Genomic DNA, 21,760 nt, shown 5'->3' on the forward strand with positions numbered 1-21,760 from the left:
CTTTACGCATGTGGCTATGCCCATCATGCGTAAAGTGGGCGCTTCATGTGCAGATGGTACCCAGGGTCTGGAGGAAGGAGAGGAGTCTCTTCTCCAGGCACTGGGTACCATAAAAAAAATTAGAATAAAAATAAAAAATAGTGATATACTCACCTTCTGATGGCCCCCGGAGTCCTCCTTGCCCTCGGCCACACTGACAGCATCTTCCGGTCCCAGGAATGCATTGCGATAATCACCCGAGATGACGTCGCGGTCTCACGAGCGGGACATCTGGGGTGATTCTCGCAATGCATCCCTGGGACCGGAGCTTGCCGCCAATGTCGCTGAGGAGATCGGGGGCCATCGGAAGGTGAGAATAATCATATTTTATTTTTTTACATTCTTTTACTATGCTTGACAATCCAAGTGATGCTTCAAATCACTTGGAAAGCACAAGCATTCTGCAAGCTAAAAACGCTTTCAAAACGCTTGTATTTTGCGGGAAAACATGTGAATTCCACATGCGTTTCACCCGCAGCATTTCCGCAACGTGGGCACATAGCCTTAGGATTAGTAGTCCAGTGGCTCTGGCTGACGGGATGATGTGGGACATTAGAGTGAGTGAGGCTATGCGGAGAGGGCAGGGCTATGCACTCTCATATATGGTAGAATATATATTTTTTTATTAATGTTGAGTTACTGGTTTGTGGCGCCATTTTCTAGGATCTGTATTAGTTTTGTTTTACTGATGGAGAGATGTTAGGGCTTATTTGTGTGGTGAGCTCAGTGTGCAGTGATCAGTGCACATCAGCAATGCAGTGGTGAGAAATCCTCGACAGCCTAATATTGTTCTACCAGTGTCAGGCTAGAGATCTATTCTCACCACTGGAAGAGGTCGCTGCTTACGGCATTGCTGCAGAGAGATCTTCCTGCGGTGAGAACATGTTGGTAATTTGGCATTAGTAGTACAATACCAGGCTGCCAACATCTTCTCACCCCGCTTTCTAAATGCCCATATCTTCTGTTCACTACCGATGCCCAGACCTAGCAGTGACTTAGGGAAATTGTAGGCTCCGTGCCCAGCGCTGGGCTGCAGTAAGATGACACCTTCTCCATCTACAGCAGTGAACTAGACAGCCAAGGGGGCTGGCATAGCTCACAGCTGAAAAGAGATGTTCCAGCTGCCAATCCACAATCCAAGAACGTGTTAAGATTGTACTCTGATAAAGCTAAAATACGATGAAAGTTGTAAGAACTTTATTGATAAAATATGACAAGAGGCATCCCTACACACCTCCAGACTGTCAGGTTGTTTTTCCACAATTATGTTTTTCTTGTTATACTTTAACAAGTACTTACACATTTTAACACGTCCTTGGATTGTGGCTTGGAAGCTGGACCACCTCTCCTTTATCCGGTGTGACTGAATGCCATGCAGTGGATCGCGTGATTCCATACCGATTGAATCGTTTGGAGGGTGAGCTGTCCCCCCCCCCCCCTATATAATTCACAGCTGACACAGGCACAGCATAAGCGATATAAACCAGCACCAAAAAGAAGGCCAACCCACCGATCTCAAACTAAAATGTATTACATTAAATATACGTAAAAATATAATACATACAAGACAAGGATCTAGTCTTTACATGTATCCCAATTGTGGCGTTTGCCAGTCCACTTTAAATTTCTAAAAAGACCTTGTCCCACATGTATTCTATTTTATCATGTTTTTCATATAAAGTAAATGCTATATTGCTATGTCCAGTTACTATTAGGCATGTCATAGGTTGTGATCCCCCTTTGATGCAGGCTTTGGCGTTGAGCCTGCATGTTATCCGGCACATGACAGCTAATTTGATCAGCTGTCATGTGCCTCTAAACGCAGTGGGATTAAATCACAATCTACCCGTGGCTGTTAACATGTTAAATGCCGCTGTCAATCTCTGAAAAGCAACATTTAACTTGATTGCGCTTGAACTGTGTCACAAATCCCGTCCAACAGCACTCCTGTGACATGATTGCAGAGCACCAATGGGCTGGCATGACAACCCGAAGTCTGCAGGAGACCCCCGTGCCTGTCAATGCGGTTCCGCTAGGAACACCAGCCCGTGGCTGGCGTTCATAGCAGGGCTTCAGCAAAAATCATCTGCTATGTGTAGCACAAGCAATTAGAATACCACCATGGTTACTTACCGGTAGCCGGTTTTTCCGGAACCCATGACAGCACCACATGAGAGAGGGATCCGCCCCGCCAGGACAGGAACCTACTGAGACATAAGGGGCGGCACCTCTCCCCCGCTTCAGTTGGGTTACAGAGCATTGAGAGGACTTCCCGGTTAGTTACATGTTTATCCAACACCACAACACTCAAAACACCCTACTAATTGTGCACACCATACAGTGAAAAAGGGGGGGAATGTACGGGTGCTGTCATGGGTTCCGGAAAAACCGGCTACCGGTAAGTAACCATGGTGGTTTTCCCTTCACCCATGACAGCACCACATGAGAGATTTTTGGAGACTTCGAAACACCTTAGGGAGGGACCACCGCTTGCAGCACCCTTCTACCAAAGGTTAAGTCAGCAGAGGAGGATAGATTTAATCTATAGTGCTTAAAGAAGGTTGAAGGTGAGGCCCAGGTAGCGGCCTTACAAATTTGTTCGATTGATACCTCTGCCTTTTCAGCCCAGGAGGTCGCCACGGCTCTGGTGGAATGAGCTTTGATGCCGTCAGGAATCGGGATACCACTAGCTGAATAGGCTACACTAATGGCTTCCCTGATCCATCTAGCAATAGTCCCTTTTGAAACCCCATAGCCTTTCCTGGCACCCTGAAAAGCTACGAATAGGGACTGTGACCTCCTCCACTGGCTAGTGGCAGATATATATTCTACAAGAGCTCTTTTAACATCCAGACTATGGAATTTTTCCTCCCCCAGATTTTTTGGATTTTCGCAAAAGGATGGAAGAACAATTTCCTGACCCCGATGGAAATCTGACACTACCTTGGGCAGATAACTGGGGTCTGTTCTTAACACCACCCTATCCTGAAAGACTTGCGTATAAGGAGGATTTACTGAGAGAGCCTGTAAGTCGCTTATCCTGCGGGCTGATGTGAGGGCTACTAACAGGATCGTTTTTAGGGTCAAAAACTTTAGGGGTAGCTGATGTAATGGCTCATACGGTTCTTTTGTAAGGGCTTCTAACACTAGGTTTAAATCCCAGGGGGCTATTCTAGGTATTGGAATAGGTCTAGCTCTATGGCAGGATTTAATAAATCTGGCTATCCACCTATCTGATGCCAGTTTGCAATTGTAGAGCGCCCCTAGTGCCGACACCTGAACCTTAAGTGTGTTTACTGCTAACCCCATCTGCAACCCAGATTGTAAGAACTCTAGGATGTCACTAATCGGAGGTTCTTTCCCTAACGGCTTACCCAAGAACTGTAGGAACTTATCCCATGTTCTGCCGTAGATGTTAGTAGTCACCGGTTTCCTGCTTTTTTGCAGAGTGGCCACCAGCCCAGGGGAGAACCCCCTATCTATTAAAAGCGACCTTTCAAATTCCACGCCGTCAGATGGAATCCTTTGACCTGAGCGTGTAATATTGGACCCTGAGCTAGTAGGTCCGGGATTTCTGGCAGAACCCAAGGATCGGAGAGGGACATCTTCCGTAGCAGAGCGAACCAGGGCCTTTTTGGCCAAAATGGAGCTATTAGAATCACCCTGGCTTGATCGTTTCTGATTTTTCTTACCACAGTCGGGATCAGAGCTACTGGGGGGAACGCGTAAGCCAGTCTGAAGTTCCACTGGATGTGCAATGAGTCCACTGCCCATGGGTTTTCCCTTGGGTTTAGAGAGCAGAACCTTTCTGTTTGCCTGTTGTGCTTGTTTGCAAAGAGGTCTATCACCGGTTCCCCCCAAAGCTGAATTAACTTTTGAAAAATGGATCGGTTTAGTGCCCATTCTCCTTGCCTCAGGGTATTGCGACTCAGGAAATCTGCCTCTATGTTTTCTGCCCCTTTTATGTGTAGGGCTGTCACGGAGTGTAGGTGATCCTCTGCCCTGCTCAGAATGTTTGTTGCTGCTTCCATTAAGGAGTGTGATCTTGTCCCTCCTTGGTGGTTGATGTATGCCACTGCTACCTTGTTGTCTGACATGATGCGTACATCTTGACCCTGGAGTAGCGGAATGAAGTGGTTTAGGGCCTTGCCCACTGCACACAGTTCTCTCAGGTTGGAGGATGCCTTCCTTTCTTGAGGTGTCCAGGAACCCTGACCTATGAGGCCCCTTAGGTGTGCCCCCCACCCCGAGGAGCTTGCATCTGTTAAAATTACATCTGTCGCCTGTCTGTCCCATGGTATTCCTAAGGTCAGATTTGTCTCGTTCAACCACCAGTTGAGAGAGTCTCTGGTTTTTAAGGAAAGCTCCAGCTTTCCTTCCAAACGCCCTCTTAGCGATCTTTGTGCTCTTAGTATCTCCCACTGGAGTTGCCGGGTGTGAAACTGAGCCCACCTGACCGCCGGAATACAGGATGTTAGGGTACCTAGCAGGGACATTGCTTTTCTTAATGTCATACATGGTTGGTTTCGGCCTGCCAAGGCCAGATTTTGCACCTTCTCTATCTTGGACTCTGGGAGCAGACACTCTTGCCTTTCTGAGTCCAGTATAAATCCTAGGAAGGTCTGTTTCTTTAGGGGTTGTAATTTTGATTTTTTGAAATTGACTATCCACCCTAACTCTTGCAAGGTGTTGATCACCTGAGTCAGCTGTGCTGTACAGTGGTCCTCTGAACTGCCCACTATAAGAAAATCGTCCAGGTATGGTATTATGACCGTATCGTGAATCCGGAGAAAGGCTGTCACTTCCGCTATGACCTTGGTGAAGACCCTCGGGGCTATGGATATGCCAAACGGAAGAGCCCTGAACTGAAAGTGCCTTAGTGTGCCCTGAATATAAAGCGCTACCCTCAGGTATTTCTGGTAATCTGGATGGATAGGGATGTGGTAATACGCATCCTTTAAATCGACTACGGCCATGAAGCAATCTTGATGTAGCAGCTTCACTGCCGTAGTTACTGATTCCATCTTGAAGGTCGGGTTCTTTATCCATAGATTGAGGCGTCTGAGATTTATGATTGTCCTGAACGACTGATCCGGTTTTTTTATTAGGAAAAGGGGTGAATAAAACCCCTTTCCTTCCTGTAAGCGTGGCACCTCGGACAGTACCCGCTTGTCTATCAGGCTCAGGATTTCTGTTTCTAAGGCCAGTTGTTCTTCGGTCATCTTCCTGATAGGTGTGATGACGACCACGGATTTTGGCTGACGAATAAAGGGGATTTTCAGGCCTTCTTTTAGGATGCTCAGAATCCAGGTGTTGGAGGAGATCTTTTCCCAGGCCTGGAAAAAGAGTGCCAATCTCGCTCCTACTGGAATACTGGCGTCACTGTGGTGACTTTTTGGAGGTGGAGGTGCCTCCACCAAACATAAACCCTGATTCTTTCTTCTTTTTATCCTCCCATCTTCTCCTGTCAGCGGGAGGACGTCCTCTATTGAATCTTCCCCTCCGAAAGGGCTGTCTCCTCTGATCCATAGGGAATCTGGGGAAGCCTTTTTTCTTATCGCCTGCTTTCTCCAGAATATCATCCAAGTTTTTGCCGAACAGGAATCGGCCATCGCAGGGGAGAGAGCACAATTTGGTCTTGGACTGAAGGTCACCCGGACAGCCTTTAAGCCATAACGCGCGTCTAGCAGCATTTGATAGTGACGCTGCTCTGGCTGTTAATCGCATAGAGTCCGCCGAGGTATCTGCCAGAAAAGCCGCTGCCCCGTGCAAGAGATACATGTCTGATAAGATCTTCTCTCTTGGGACCCTTGACGCCAGCTTCTCTTCTAACTGCTGCAGCCAGATCATGAGGGAGCGTGCCGTGCAGGTGCCCGCTATCGCCGGCTTAAGACCTCCTGCTGTTGCTTCCCATGCGTGCCTCAAATATGAGTCCGCTTTTTTGTCTAGCGGGTCTCTAAGAACCCCTGCGTCTTCCAAGGGCAGGGCCGACCTTTTGGAAGACCTGGACACCGCTGCATCTATTTTTGGGACTTTGTCCCATATTTCCGTATCCTTGTATTCAAAGGGGTATCGCCTCTTAGAAGCGGATGGAAGGGCCCCCGATTTTTCAGGCTTTTTCCACTCCTTCTCAATAAGCGCCTGGATTTTCGCGTTTACTGGGAAGGTTCGTTTTTTCCTCTCCTGAAGCCCCCCAAACATGACGTCCTCTAGGGTTTTGGCCGCCCTTTCTTCCTGTAGGCCCATTGTGGTTCTAATGGCCTTTAGGAGGGCATCTGTATCTTCTACAGGGAAACATGGCTTACCCCCTGTGTCACTATCTGAGGAGTCTGAGGAGGATGATTTTTCCGCCTGAGATGATACTGATGCGGAATCTGAGGGGGAACTAGGGAAATCCTTCCTGCTTTTTTTCCCTTTTTTCAATAAGGACTTAATTGAGCCTTCCATTTCTGACCTGAGGGCAGATATTAGATTGGCTGCGAAACTAGGTGCTTCCTCCGCCATAGTTCGCTGAATGCACGAAGCACAGAGATCTTTTTGCCAGTCTCTTGCTAGGGGAGATTTACATATAGCACAATCCCTATTGTTCTTCTTGCTTCCTGCTTTTCTGGGCCTTTCCTACAGGGTGAAGCATACAATAGAAAAACCCCCTATTAACATACTGCTGACATTCACGAAGATCACTCACCACCCGTAATCAAGGGTACCGGATTTGGAGGCTGCGTCGGAGCACCTGACCCGCGCTCTTTGGACCTTGAGGAGTGCCCCGACCTGCGGCTGGGGCGACTGCTGCTTGAATGGCTTCCATGCTTTCTGCCAGAGGGCTGTGAGGGAGGCAGGGACGCTGAACGTTCCTGCTCGGACTCCATCTTGCACCGCCGATCTACCGCTGTCTTCCCCTTTAAATCTGCATGCCTCCGCCTGGTGAGCGTCTTCCTCCCCTCCCCCCTGCGACCGCCGGCCCAGCGCTTCAGAAAGCCGGCCGGCGTCGCACCCGGCGCCATTACACCGTCGCCTTCTGCTGACGTCAGCCGGCGCACCCAGCATTCCAAGCGCCGCTGACGTCAGCGGCCGGAAGACGCCAGCGTCTCTCCCCTGCCACGGGGATCGAGATGCGGCGTGCGCGAGGGGAGGACGGCGCGGTGGGGGCTTCCCGGAGCCACCGGGATCCCATCCACGCCCGCACGAACCCGGAGCCCCAGGGACCCCGGGGACTGCGCTTCCAGGACCCGACGGCCGGCGCTACAGGTAAGCTACCTGTTCTTCCCGCGCCGGGACGGGCCTGGGTCTTCTTTCTCTTCGCCCATGACAGGCACCGCCACAGTGGGATTCCTTCCAGGACAGGAACCCAACTGAAGCGGGGGAGAGGTGCCGCCCCTTATGTCTCAGTAGGTTCCTGTCCTGGCGGGGCGGATCCCTCTCTCATGTGGTGCTGTCATGGGTGAAGGGAAAATCACAGATTCAAATCTCCCACGGAGACTACTGAAGTAAGCAAAAAATTTGTAAAATTTTTTCTAACAGTTAAAGAAATACAGCTGTGGCAAAGAGGACCACTGCAAAATTTTCAGTTTGTCTGATTTTCCTCTTCATAGGTATATTTGAGTAAAATGTAAATTGCTCTTTTATTCTATAAACTTCTGACAGGTCTGCAAGTTTCCAAGCACTACATTTTGTATTTATTTTCAGAAAATGAGATGTTCAAAATAAAAAAAAAAAAAAAAAAAAGCAGTGCTTGTAGACCTCAAATAATGCAAAGAAAACAAGTTCATAATCATTTAGAAACAACACTGTTTTAACTCAGGAAGAGTTCAGAAATAAATATTTTGTGGAATAACCACCATGATTTTTAATCACAGCTTTCATGCGTTTTGGCATGCTTTCCACCAGTCTTTCACACACACACTGCTTTTGGGTGACTTTATGCCACTCCTGGTACAAATATTTATGCAGTTCTTTGTTTGATGGCTTGTGACTATCCAACATCCTCTTTATTACATTCCAGAGGTTTTCAATGGGGTTCAGGTCTGGAGCTTGGGCTGGCCATGACAGGGATTTGATGTGGTGGTCCTTCATCCACACATTGATTGACCTAGCTGTGTAGCATGGCGCATTGTCCTGCTGGGAAAATCAGTCCTCAGATTTGGGGATCATTGCCTGAGCAGAAGGAATCCACTGTTTTTCCAGGATAACCTTGTATGCGGCTTGATTCATACGTCCTTTGCAAAGATTAACCTGCCCAATTCCAGCCTTGCTGAAGCATCCCCAGATCAACACCGATCCTCCACCAAATTTCACAGTGGGTGCAAAACACTGTGGCTTGTACGCCTCTACAGGTTTCCGTCTAACCATTAGACGACCAGGTGTTGGGTAAAGCTGAAAATTAGACTCAGAAAGTTACCTTACTCCAGTCCTCCATGATCCAATCCTTATGGTCTTTGCCAAGCCTGGCTCTCCTTTGCTTCTCATTCATGAAAGGCTTTTTTCTAGCTTTACATGACTTGAGCCCTTCCTCTAGGAGCCTGTTACAAACTGTTCTTGCAGTGCACTTCACCCCAGCTGCCAATTGCCATTCCTTTTGTAGGTAACTTGATGTCATCCTGTGGTTGCTGAGTGACATTCAAATAAGATGACGGTCATCCCGGTCAGTGGAGGGTCATTTTCGCCCTCTGCTGGTCTGTCACATTTCTCTACGTCTGTAGCTTTGTTGTTCCCAATGTCTGCTTTTGACCTTGTTGTAATGGACTGCCATCTTAGAAATTTTAAGGATGGAGGCAACATGACGCTCACTGTAGCCCTCTGCTAGTAAAGCCAGAATTGAGCCCTTCTTTTCCTCACTCAAGACTTTTCTTTTCAACTCCTTTGGCATGGTTAAAAGTTATTTTTTCATTCCTATTACTTTTGGGATATTACTGGCACTTGTTTGCCATCCAGCTTGTCCTATTGCAAGAGGATTGTGAACACCACAGCAGGGTTTTTAATACTTTCCTTTGTTAAATAAGATTTGGTTCAGGTGATCACCTAAACAGAAGCACATTAAGTAGAATGAGGTGTACTCTGGTTGGAATTCAACTGACACTGGAATGGAATTGGCTGTCGGACATGTAGAGAAGCTGATTTTTATAAAACTGTGCAGTGGTCTCCTAATTTTTGCCAGAGCTGTATATCTAAAGTTAAATCACCCCCTTTTTGCCTCATACAAAAAAAAAAAAAGATATAAGATAAAAGTTTAGTACTGCAGCGTTCAGAAACACCCGATCAAAATATTAACAGAATCAATCCGATCAGTAAACGGAGTAACGAGAAAAATAAAACATTCTGAACTTTTTTGTTCGCTACAACATTGCAACAACAGTCGATCAAAACATTGCATCTATCCGAAAATGATATAAATGAAAACACCAGTTCGGCGCACAAAAGATAAGTCCTCACTCAGCCCCAGATACCGAAAAATGGAGATGCTTCAGGTCTCGGAAAATGGCGCCTTTGGTTAAACAAAAAAAATAAATAAATAAAAAAATAAACACACTTAGATTTTTTCACGACATAAATAAAAAAAACCTTAAGTGTTTGTTATCAGTGAACTCGCAATAACCTGGGAAATCATAATGACAGGTCAGTTTTAGCATTTAGGGAACACTAATAAAAAAAAATGGTGGAAGTGAAAAATTGAGACATTACCTTTAAGTCATGGGGACAATTATGACAATGCAATGTGCTAATGTTCACAGACAGTACCCTTTACGAGAACATATTTCCAGAAACATTTCTATACATATAAGTATAGTGGTGACGTTATTATTTGACCAGAGAATATAGGAAATCATTCATTAGTTACATACGACAGATTCCATCAGCTTGCTTCAAAACCGTGGAGTAAGCCGTTGTCTAGCCTGGAAGTGGTGAGCCATCTGATTAATGACTGCCATTGGATATCAGGTGATCAGTGACCGTGGCATGGGTGCTTGGCAATAGCTGTGCCACCGCATCTCTGCTGTCTGGCAAGAAGCAGGAAGGGCCCCCATTGTAATAGCTACAAAGTGATAAGATAATGTCATATCTTACCAATAAGCCATCAGTATCTGTGGTCTAGACTTATAAAATGGTCATCTTTATATGAAAAAAAACAAAAAAAAAAAAAACAAAAAACAAAAACGGTCTAGTCAGAACAACTAGCTCAGTGTTTCTCAACTCCAGTCCTTAAGACCCACCAACAGGTCATGTTTTCAGGATTTTCTTAGTATTGCACAGGTGATGGAATTAATGCTTGAGCAGGTGTTGAAATCACCTGTGCAATGCTAAGGATATCCTGAAAACTTGACCTGTTGGTGGGTCTTGAGGACTGGAGTTGAGAAACACTGTACTAGATGAATATTCCTTATCCACGAATTGCAGAGATTGGCATATTCTTTATGTGCAACCAGTTTTACAGCTAGCATACACTAGACAACCCATTTTATTTCTGTGGAAGCGGATGGAGAAACCGGGTTTTGACTACTTGGACCAAAAAACTGTAAACATTATTAAAGCAGACGTACCAGATTTAGATTAAAAGGGTATTCTGCCTGCTCCAATTTTATTCTGAAGTTAACAACGGTTGACATATGCCATGTCAGTAAACTATCCATGCACAAGTTCCCCCTAGGACAACACTTTCTGTACCCTTTGCCAACTCCTTGTGCATACAGGACTTCATGACTTACCAGCAACCACAATAAGCCATTTTTTCCTATCACACAATTTGCTGCCCAGTGTTAATACTGGGCACCAAATGGGCAGACTACTACAGGAACAGAAGTGTCGTCAAGGAAGGGGGTCACAGTTGTGGATGGGCTCCTCAAGAAGACTGGGCCTCAGCCACCTTTGTGAAAGAAAACGTTGTTACTACTCTTTTTGGTAATTCTCCCTAAACAGAATATCCACTTGTAATACTGAGACCTATAGAACTGTCTTACATACAGTTTTTTTTTTTTATTATCATGTTTGACTATTTTCTTTATAAGTGCTTGCAACACAATCTAGTAACTAGAAAAAAAAAACAGATACATATACACACTGGCACTAAGTGCTGGGGTATGGAAGCTGCTGATGGTGATTCAGGCTTTGTGCTAACCTGTTAACAAGGTAAATAAGAACTCACTGCTGTGCTATGAACAATTAGTTAAGAAGATACAAGTGTACTGAATGTTCATATAGCAACAATGCATAGTTGGTATAGTTCAACAAAGTGCCTCCACCAGAAAAAGGTAACGTGTGCCCAAAATGAAGCTCTGGGGTGGGGTGGGGGGCAATTTCCAGGGTGTCCCCTGGTTAGCCACAGGGAGAAGTGTTTTGTGGCCGCACAGAGGTTCCATAGCCCCAAGGACTGTGGGGTCGGTGAGCCAAACCTCCAGCTACCTCATACATGCGTCACTACTGAGCATGTACATAAAGTGCAGCACAGATTCGTCTCCACTACGACTCCCCAGCACCGGTCACTACTGAGCATGTACATAAAGTGCAGCACAGATTCATCTCCACTACGACCCCACAGCACTGGTCACTACCGAGCATGTACATAAAGTGCAGCACAGATTCATCTAATCTACGACTCCACAGCACTGATCACTACTGAGCATGTACATAAAGTGCAGCACAAATTCATCTCCACTACGACTCACCAGCATCGGTCACTACTGAGCATGTACATAAAGTGCAGCACAGATTCATCTCCACTACGACTCCCCAGCATCGGTCACTACTGAGCATGTGCATGAAGTACAGCACAGATTCATCTAATCTACGACTCTACAGCACTGATCACTACTGAGCATGTACATAAAGTGCAGCACAAATTCATCTCCACTACGACTCACCAGCATCGGTCACTACTGAGCATGTACATAAAGTGCAGCACAGATTCATCTCCACTACGACTCCCCAGCATCGGTCACTACTGAGCATGTGCATGAAGTACAGCACAGATTCATCTAATCTACGACTCTACAGCACTGATCACTACTGAGCATGTACATAAAGTGCAGCACAAATTCATCTCCACTACGACTCACCAGCATCGGTCACTACTGAGCATGTACATAAAGTGCAGCACAGATTCATCTCCACTACGACTCCCCAGCATCGGTCACTACTGAGCATGTGCATGAAGTACAGCACAGATTCATCTAATCTACGACTCTACAGCACTGATCACTACTGAGCATGTACATAAAGTGCAGCACAGATTCATCTCCACTACGACTCCCCGGCACCGGTCACTACTGAGCATGTACATAAAGTGCAGTACAGATTCATCTCCACTACGACTCCTCAGCATGTACATAAAGTGCAGCACAGATTCGTCTCCACTACGACTCCCCAGCACCGGTCACTACTGAGCATGTACATAAAGCGCAGCACAGATTCATCTCCACTACGACTCCCCAGCACCGGTCACTACTGAGCATGTACATAAAGTGCAGCACAGATTCATCTCCACTATGACTCCCCAGCACCGGTCACTACTGAGCATGTACATAAAGCGCAGCACAGATTCATCTCCACTACGACTCCCCAGCACCGGTCACTACTGAGCATGTACATAAAGTGCAGCACAGATTCATCTCCACTACGACTCCCCAGCACCGGTCACTACTGAGCATGTACATAAAGTGCAGCACAGATTCATCTCCACTACGACTCCCCAGCACCGGTCACTACTGAGCATGTACATAAAGTGCAGCACAGATTCATCTCCACTACGACTCCCCAGCACCGGTCACTACTGAGCATGTACATAAAGTGCAGCACAGATTCATCTCCACTACGCCTCCCCGGCACCAGTCACTACTGAGCATGTACATAAAGTGCAGCACAGATTCATCTCAACAAAAAGCCCAGATCCTTAAATCAGGAACAGATCAGACATTTATAGGACATTTCATAACGTTACCAATTACGACAAAAAAAATAAAAAAAAACCAGTACATCCTGCAAGGAAGTACGGTACCCAATTATATATTTTAGGATCCTGTCCATTTTATGCTGACTCCACAGCCCTGGCAGCGACGCCACTTGTAGACACTTTTCCAAACTAAACCAACCTATGCATTATTTTTGCTATATTTACATACAGTACACCTGCATCTTACAAAGTGTCACATTTTAGAGTGCATAACTTGTCTCTAGTAAGTAGGCGGTGTGCATATTCCTCCTTACATGTAATGTCACAGACCAAGTGAGGTCCTACTGAGCAGTCAATGTAAGGCCAACAAGCAGGTAATTCAAAAAGGTTGCAACGGTTTTCCACTACATCATTAGTAAGTAAAGGGAACTTGACAGTAGTTTCATGGAGGAAGAAACTAGTCAGTCTAGGGACCAGCATCAGAATAGTAATTCTAAATGCATTGTCCCCGCTGTCTGTTCCAAGCACGTCTCCTCAACATCGCAGTGTTCTAAGATAGCGTCAACTGGCTGCAATAACAAATTGCCAGTCTCCAAATCATGCCGTCTGTGGCTCAGGAAGCATTACTCAGTCAGCTTCCTAGAAATTGCACTATAATTTTTAATCCCTTCCCAAACTGCAAATTTTCAGGGGGGCTTTTCCTCCTCTTCCAAGAAACAACTTTTTATCAGTCGAATTAGCCATTTCATATACAGTAAAACATACCAGGCATGTATAGGGCTGATTTTATTTAAAGCAAAACTGTCAGCAGGATTGTGCACAGTAACCTACCGTGTCAGGTTAGCTCCGTTATACTGATTACAATGATACCTTGGTTGTTGAAATCCGTCTTGTAGTTTTTGCTTAATCTTTATTCGTAGTTTTCAGTTAATGAGATTCTTGTGCTCCGGGGCGGCCTGTGGGGGGGTCTTCATGTGGTGCTTTCCGTACATATTCATCCTTCAGTGACCTGCCCCCTATTTTACATACTGTATATCTTCTTGTTTAAAAAAATTACATTCATCATGCAGGTGGCAGCGCTGTAGCTTGATACTATCTGTAGGGTAGCACGGTGGCTCAGTGGATAGCACTGCAGCCTTGCAGCACTGAAGTCCTGGGTTCAAATCCCGCCAAAGACAACATCTACAAGGAGTTTGTATGTTCTCCCCGTGTTTGCGTGAGTTACCTCCGGATTCCTCCCACATTCCAAAGACATACTGATAGGGAATCTAGATTGTGAGCCCCAATGGGGACAGGAATGATAATGTGTGCAAACTGTAAAGCGCTGCGGAAAATGTTAGCGCTATATAAAGATTATTATTATCTATAATATCCATATTTTCAACTGATTTTGTTATATACATTTGAGGAAAAAAAATTGTAATCAAAATGGCACCGGCAGCGCCTGCACAGTAGAATCATGCGGATCGCCGGTAGGATGCTACTGTGCAGGCGCCACCGCCATTTTGATTGAGCCAATTTTTTTTTCCCCCCTCTAGCAAAATGGCATCAGTGCCTACGCAGCAGCATCTATCGGCCATCCAAAAGATGCTACTGCACAGGCGCTGCCGCCATATTAAGATTTTTTTTTTCTTCCCCTCAAGAAATTTATATGACAAAATCAAGTGAAAATATGAATATTAAAGATTGTATCAACCTACAGTGCATGATGAATGTAATTTTTCAAATTTTCTCAAATAAGATATGCAGCATGTAAAATAGGGGGCAGGTCACTGGAAGGATATTTTTTCCCCTCATCATGGAGACACGTTTGTGCTTCGGGCGGCCTGAGGACAGGTCTTCCCTTGGTTTTTGTGGCCTAGAGCAGGAAGATAAGGGTACCGTTACACTTAGCGATGCAACAGCGATCCCGACAACGATATGGATCGCTGGTGCATCGCTAAGTGGTCGCTAGTGAGCTGCCACACAGGCAGATCTCACCAGCGACATAGCAGTGGTCGGGGGGTCGCTACTTACCTGTCAGACGAGGCGATCCTGACGTCCTCCCGCCCGCGTCCACGCGTCGCTCGTCGGCGCCACAGGAAGCTGACGACGAGAAATGGTCCAGGACGTTCTCGCCCGATCACCGATAACCGGGGGAGCCGGTCGGAGGTAAGTATCACATGTAGCGATATCGCTAGCAATATCGCTGCTGCGTCACAAAACCAGTGACGTTACAGCGATATCGCTATGTGCAATGGGCCCTTAAGACTGCCTACAGTCCCACCCCGGAGCCCAGGCAGATCATTTACTGAAAACTTCTAACACTGATTACACAAGAACCACAAAACGGATTTCTTCACCCCAGGTATTATTTTAATCAGTTTAACAGTGGCAACATTATAATGCCTGTAATTTACTCCTGGTGACAGGGTAGCTTTAAAATGTCACTGTAAAGGAGAAAACAACTAGTTTCAGGTAGTAAAACCCTTAATCATGTTAATCTTGAGAAGATCCTGGCCAATTAGGGCAACCCACTAGCGCCACGAGTGTGCCAAAGGGAGCATAAAATGACGCACCCCAGCCATATCACAGCAGCATTCAACCAAGTTGACAGCCTCGGGTGGAACTCTGCAGCTGAACTCCGCAGTAACCTTTAAGGAAAGATGCAGACTCTGCTTGCAAACCTGCAAAGTCAGGTAGCTGGCATATGACATTCCAGTATGTCATATCGTTAAGGGGTTAATGGCCACAGTTTTGGCAAAAATGCTGGGCTATTAATGAGTAAGTAATTTGTAATAAATTTATTATGGTACCTCAGAAGGCCACTGTGACTTCTGGAACAGCTACTTGGCAATCCGATGTCAGCCACTATATAGAACCTCTGACCAAGATTAACTCGACGCTAGTGACGAGTGAACATGCTCAGGAAAAGCGTTATCTGAGCATGTTCATGTGCTAACAGACTGTCTTCGGTGAGCTCGAATAGTATGTTCGAGTCCGCGGGGCTGAATGTCTCGCAGGTGTTCGACACCCGCAACACATGCAGGGATTGCCTGATTGGCAATATTCGACCACACCAAAGACCACAAGTTAGCACACGAGCATGCTCAGATAATGCCATATCAGAGCACGTTTGCTCACCACTACTCAACAGATTACAGCACGAACACACGGTAAAAGAGCAGACAGTTAAGAGAATTGCTGCATGAAGTACACACAAGACACTTAAATACAAAAACCATGAGCTTCAACTGTACTTGCCAACAATAACCACCAACTCTGGCAAGTCTCACACTGTTTTTCCATGAGTGCTATTAGACCAGTGGCTTACTAGCTCCTAATCTGCTGCAATGTGTAAACCCAGACAATTATACTGACAATATACCATTCCCCTTGACATTTGCTTTTTCTAATCCTTCCATGAGGCAACTGGTTAGCCTTAACACTAACAGCAAGCTGTCACTACTACTCCCTAGACAAGAGAAGAAGCGCTTACTTCAAGGAGAAAGTTGTGGTTATACTGGAACAGAAGCGTAACTGCAGGTTAGTTTCCCAACATCATACAGGTAACTATACTGATAACAATCATGAGTTGTCGCCATTGTTTTGAGCAAGCAATTCTACAATTTCCTACGGCTGCCTTATCTTTTCGCCTTCGCAGAAAGTGAGAGGTAGGAATATTTCGTCAATACCAGCTACATGAAGCGTTAACTGTGGAATGCGACGGACAATAAAGAGTAAAAAGCAGAAGTGGACAGTTACCATGGAGAGCTATTGCTTCTCGGAATGGCTGCAAATCAGTCTCTACAGATGAGTCAGTTTCTGAAGGAGAAGCCCGGTTGGGTGACACAACAGTTAGCCTTGGAGGTGCACGTGAGTTTCGTGGAGGTGGAATTTTGCCACATAGAAAGCTTATTAAATCCTCTCTACGAATAGTTCGTCGACGCTTTTTCACCCAGGCCAAAACATCCTTGTGGCGGCGCTGATAGCCAACCTGAATTCCCAGATCAAACGTCCGCTGATGAGTATCCACACTTTCTAGAAGGCAAACAGAGGACAAATCATCAATGAAAAAGGCAGAGAGACTCATTTTGTCATACACGTAGGACTGGTTTGCACAGGTAAAGTCAGTGTGGTACTAGTCTGCATTCAATCTATTTAAAAAGTGCTGAATTTTAATTCATGTAAATGAAATCCCTATTTGTTCATCTATTCACTTTCTGGATTCACAGAAATCTGCAGACTTCACACATTTTAAAACAAAAAAACATTGTTGTGTACTTTGAAAGCAGAACTGTTGCCAAAGTAACTGGGACACCAAGTGAGATCCCAGGTGGGGAATGTTTTTACCAACAGTTCTCCCCCTAAGCAAACAGCTTGCAAAAAAAGTTTGGTGGTTGGCCTAAAAGCCGCGAGAATGATAACTGGATCTAAACAAACCAATGGATAAAGGTATCAAAACATTACAGAATGTGAGATCATAATGAAGCTGCCAGATGCTAGCCCCCCCATGAAGTAAGGCCCTCACATGTATTTCAAGATTATGAAAACAGGCAATATGGCTCTTTATTCTAGCTTAAAAAACACAAACTTTAGTTTCCCTGATAAAAGCAGATCTGCCACCAAAACCAATTATTACATGATTCAATGACTTCAGCCAAGAATACTCTAACTCAGGAATATTTTCATATGTCCCAGTGATTTTGAGATTGTTTTTTTTTGGTGGCAGAATATTACTCTAGAATAGTGGAGAGACAAAGAAAAAACACGTACTTTCCTCCCAGACAATGCTGCTCCTCTGCTCCAAGAGCTGTGTCCCCTGGCGAGCTAGTGACATTAAGCCACGTGACCGCTGCAGCCGATCAGCAGCCACCAGATGGGAAGGAGGCAGCCTCACTTGAAAAAATGTCACTTCATCACTAGGAGAGACAGATGTCAGAGCAGAGGATCGCCAATGGTCTGGGAGGCAAGTATGCGCTCTTATTTTATTCAGCACACTGGGGGAATTCAAAAAGGATTTCACTGTAAAAAAAAAATATGTATAATATATACATCATAGGAAAGTTACTTCAGCTGATGAATTGCAAAACATTGTTGACAAAGCATCATGCTTCTATCAGCCTACAGATTAAAGCAATAATTGGATATGTTCCACTCCACACTCCAGTCTAGTCCTAGTGACGGTGTGTTGGCAGCACTCTCCACCGCTGTAACCAATCACTGAGCTCAGCGCTGTGCCGATGTTCACTGCATGAGCCGCAGCGCCCAGTCACTGGCTACAGTGGTGACACGCTGTCAACGTCACCTCACTGCTACAGCCAAAACAGACAGCAAAGTAGCAACAGGGAGCAAGCGCTGATTGAGGTTTTTTTTTTTTTTAATATTGACATTTTATTGCACAGCGCTTGGGGTTCAGCTTCCTAAATGTGTTTAGCTGTTGAGATTAGTTGTGGCAGCTCATGGCAATGCTGAGGCCTCGGTACCATGTTTTAGCTCCTAAAGAGTCACTACATACAGAAGCCATACCATAGATATTACTCAAAAACAAATGCCATTTTCCCAAGACACCAAATTTACCCATAAGGTAAACCGAACAATGAGGCTCTAACATTTTGCACAATTGTCCATTTTGAAAGTATACAAAACACCCAGTCTTCAAAATATCTTGCTACAACTCCAGTAACATACACTGGTAAAGCACATGTACACAAATTCAGTCTTGTATACGATTGTATGTTTCCATCACATTGGCAACAGCTGGATCAGAGACTGCCAAGAAGAGTCGCCATACCGATAAGTCTGTATAACGCCACAGGAAAGGCCACCAAAACAGCAGCTCGGAGCTACAGGTATTGAGGTTACATCGCAGCAAAACAAAGAGGAATTACATGAAAAAGAGCAACAAAACCAACCTGATGATTTGTTAACCACACTGATAGCAAAATGTATTTGACATGTTCACAACCATGTAAAATTGAGCCAGAGACAAAGTTACTTCGGCAGATGTTTTGGGAGTGATCACTTGTTCATCACAATCCAATTGCAGTTCTCTCTTCCTTAATATGAAGTCCACTACCTTGTACAATTCTCAGAGGCGGTGTACACCAGTTAGCTACATGGCAACATGTGTTGTAGAGCAACAATTAATTCTCAGAAGAGTCACACCAGAAAAATGCCGCATGACTTGTTGTCAAACAACCATTTTCAAAAGGTGACTTGGGGGGGGGGGGAAAAGGAGCAGCATGCGAGTAACTTGGAAGTTGTGTCCCGTGACAGAAGAGCCAACGCTTTTGGAAACATTTGAGTATCCGCGCTGCGGTTGTGGGAGCTCGTAGCACATCATAGGGAATCAAGAGATATGACGTTGCAATGTTACTGCAATTTCAGGGTCACAAAACATGTCGCCATGAAGACTGTAAAGTTACTCTTACCAAAGACCGATACCAAAGCCTCAACACCCCTCATTCTGCCATACACAATTGCCAAAAAAACGAGAGAAGAGAATTCTTTTCATGTCTGAAAGGTAAGGCCAACACATTAAGAAACCACCAGCAGTGTTATTAGAAGACAAGGATGTCTGTAGTAAGTTCCCTTTTACATTACAAAATACCGCAGGCTTTACCACCACACAAGTGGTTGCATACTCTTTCAGGAAATATTGGTTCTCAGGTGAAATTTGGAAGTATTAAAAGAAAAAAAAAAACAAAAACAAAAACAAAAAAAAAAAAAACATACCTTCCCAGGTCCATTAGTAAGTCTCAGCCAGTTGGTGGCATTGACTTCACATGCATAGCGCAGCAGCCAATAAGCGAGCTGAGCGATCAGTCTACACTGGCAGAGCTGGGGGGGGGGGGGAGCTCACAAACGTGATGTCGGCACTGCTTCCGATGCCAATGACATTTGGGAGCAGCGGCAGAGACTTGCTGGTGGATGCAGGAACAGCGAGTTTGGTTTTCTTAAACCAAAACTGCTGGGGGACCAAGAGTCCTTGAAAGTTGACCATCAATTTAACAATAGTGTTAATGCTCAAAATAGGAATCGGGTGAAGAAAAACCATCAGCCAAAAATAGTCAACAAGCACAAAAAGAACAAAAAAAAAAAAAAAGTAAGTCAGATCATGTCCTTACTGCTGCATACAGGAAAGATATATATCTTTGTACTGTGTCACACCTTGGTCGCCTCAGAAAGACCTTTTTGAATCAGGGCTACCATCCAAGAACAATTGAAAACCAAATTACAAGGGCCACCAGAATATCAAGGAATCACCTGCTATATTACAAAGCTAAAGCAGAGGATAACCAGGTGCCTCTAGTGGTCACCTACAATCCAAATCTGGAGGTGCTAAGGGGAGCTGCACGGAAATTACAACCTTTACTACAAAAAGATGCCCAATTACAATCCATTTTTCCAGACCCCCCAAATCTAAGAAGCATCATTGTCAGAAGCTCCCTGTCCTCTCCAACAGCTGCAGGAACCTTTCCTTGCAACCAGAAAAAATGTAAAACCTGTCCATTTATAATGACCACTGACAAGATAAAGATCCCCAATTCACATCAGGACTACAAGATCCCAGGTACTTTCAGTTGCATCACAACTAATGTGGTGTACTTAATTATTTGTACTAAATGTCCTACTGGGGGTCTGTATGTGGGGGAGACCGTGCAAAAACTGAGAACAAGGATGAATTCTCATCACACAATAAGAAAAAAGAATGGATCTACCTGTGGCAAAACAATTTTTGTATCCCTGGTCATAGCATGATGGACATTAAATTACTTGTATTAAAAGGTAACTTCAAGTCTCAGAGAGAAGAATCTCGGAGTACAAATTTAAGACAACTTTCGACACATTCAGTGCAGGTATTAATGTGTCGCATGGATTTATGTCTTTTTACATCAATTAAGGAATTTGCTCTTCAGACCTTCTGGGGTCATCACAACACAGAACCAGACAGAGGGCAATAAAACCTTCAGGCTATGTGCCCACGTAGCGTTTTAAAACGCTCGCTAAAAACCGGACTCCTTCCCAGAAATCGCGCGTTTTTTTCTGCGCGATTTCACCGCGATTATGATCGCGATTTTCGTGTGCGATACTCAAGCACTTTCCAAGCGATTTGAAGCATCGCTTGGAAAGTGACTGACAGGTTGGTCACACTCGTCAAACATAGTGTTTGACAAGTGTGACCAGGTTTTTACTATTGAGGCCGCCTATGCGGCCTCAATAGTAAAAGATAGAATGTTAAAATGAAAAAAAATTAAAAAAAAAAAATAAAAAAAAAAATCAGTGTATATTTACCTTCCGGCGTCCCGCGCTGCATTCCCGGGCCTCAGCGTTCCCAGTAATGCCTTGCGAGACCTGTGATGACGTAGTCTCACGTTGCTATAGCGATCTTGCGAGACCACTAGAGTCACGCGAGACTACGTCATTACAGGGCCTTGCCGCAAGGCATTACTGGGAACGCTAGGCCGGGAATGCAGCGCGGGACACCGGAAGGTAAATATACCCCGATTTTTTATTCTTTTTTTTACAGCGGTATGGTACCCAGGGCCTGGAGGACAGTCTCCTCTCCTCCACACCGTGGGTACCAACCGCACATGAGACGCTTAACTTCCTGCATGGTGGGCATAGCCACATGCGGGAAGTAAGCGATTCTCATGCATTCCTATGGGTGCGGAATCGCGGCAATTCTTTGCGATTCCGCACAAAAGAATGAGCATGCTGCGATTTTTTCCGCGATGCGATTCCGCCGCGGAAATAAGCGCAGCATTAACACAGCATGTGCGGAATGCCATAGGAATGCATGGGGTGCGTTCTGTACACGATTTTTAAGCGTGTTTGCGCCAAAAACGCTTAAAAATC

General features: G+C 45.2%; 1 protein-coding gene across 1 annotated transcript in view; it reads right to left on the minus strand.

Moving 5' to 3' along the window:
- Nucleotides 1-21,760, minus strand: part of HAPSTR1 (HUWE1 associated protein modifying stress responses) — a 42,109-nt gene that overhangs the window by 17,081 nt on the left and 3,268 nt on the right. The window contains exon 3 of the mRNA XM_073542832.1: nt 16,664-16,939. Within this exon, the coding sequence (XP_073398933.1) occupies nt 16,664-16,939 (276 nt within the window). The remainder of the gene's footprint in view (nt 1-16,663; nt 16,940-21,760) is intronic.

This window comes from Dendrobates tinctorius, unplaced genomic scaffold, assembly GCF_039654945.1.
Source record: "Dendrobates tinctorius isolate UK_male_01 unplaced genomic scaffold, ASM3965494v1 ptg000129l, whole genome shotgun sequence".
Lineage (NCBI taxonomy): Eukaryota > Metazoa > Chordata > Amphibia > Anura > Dendrobatidae > Dendrobates > Dendrobates tinctorius.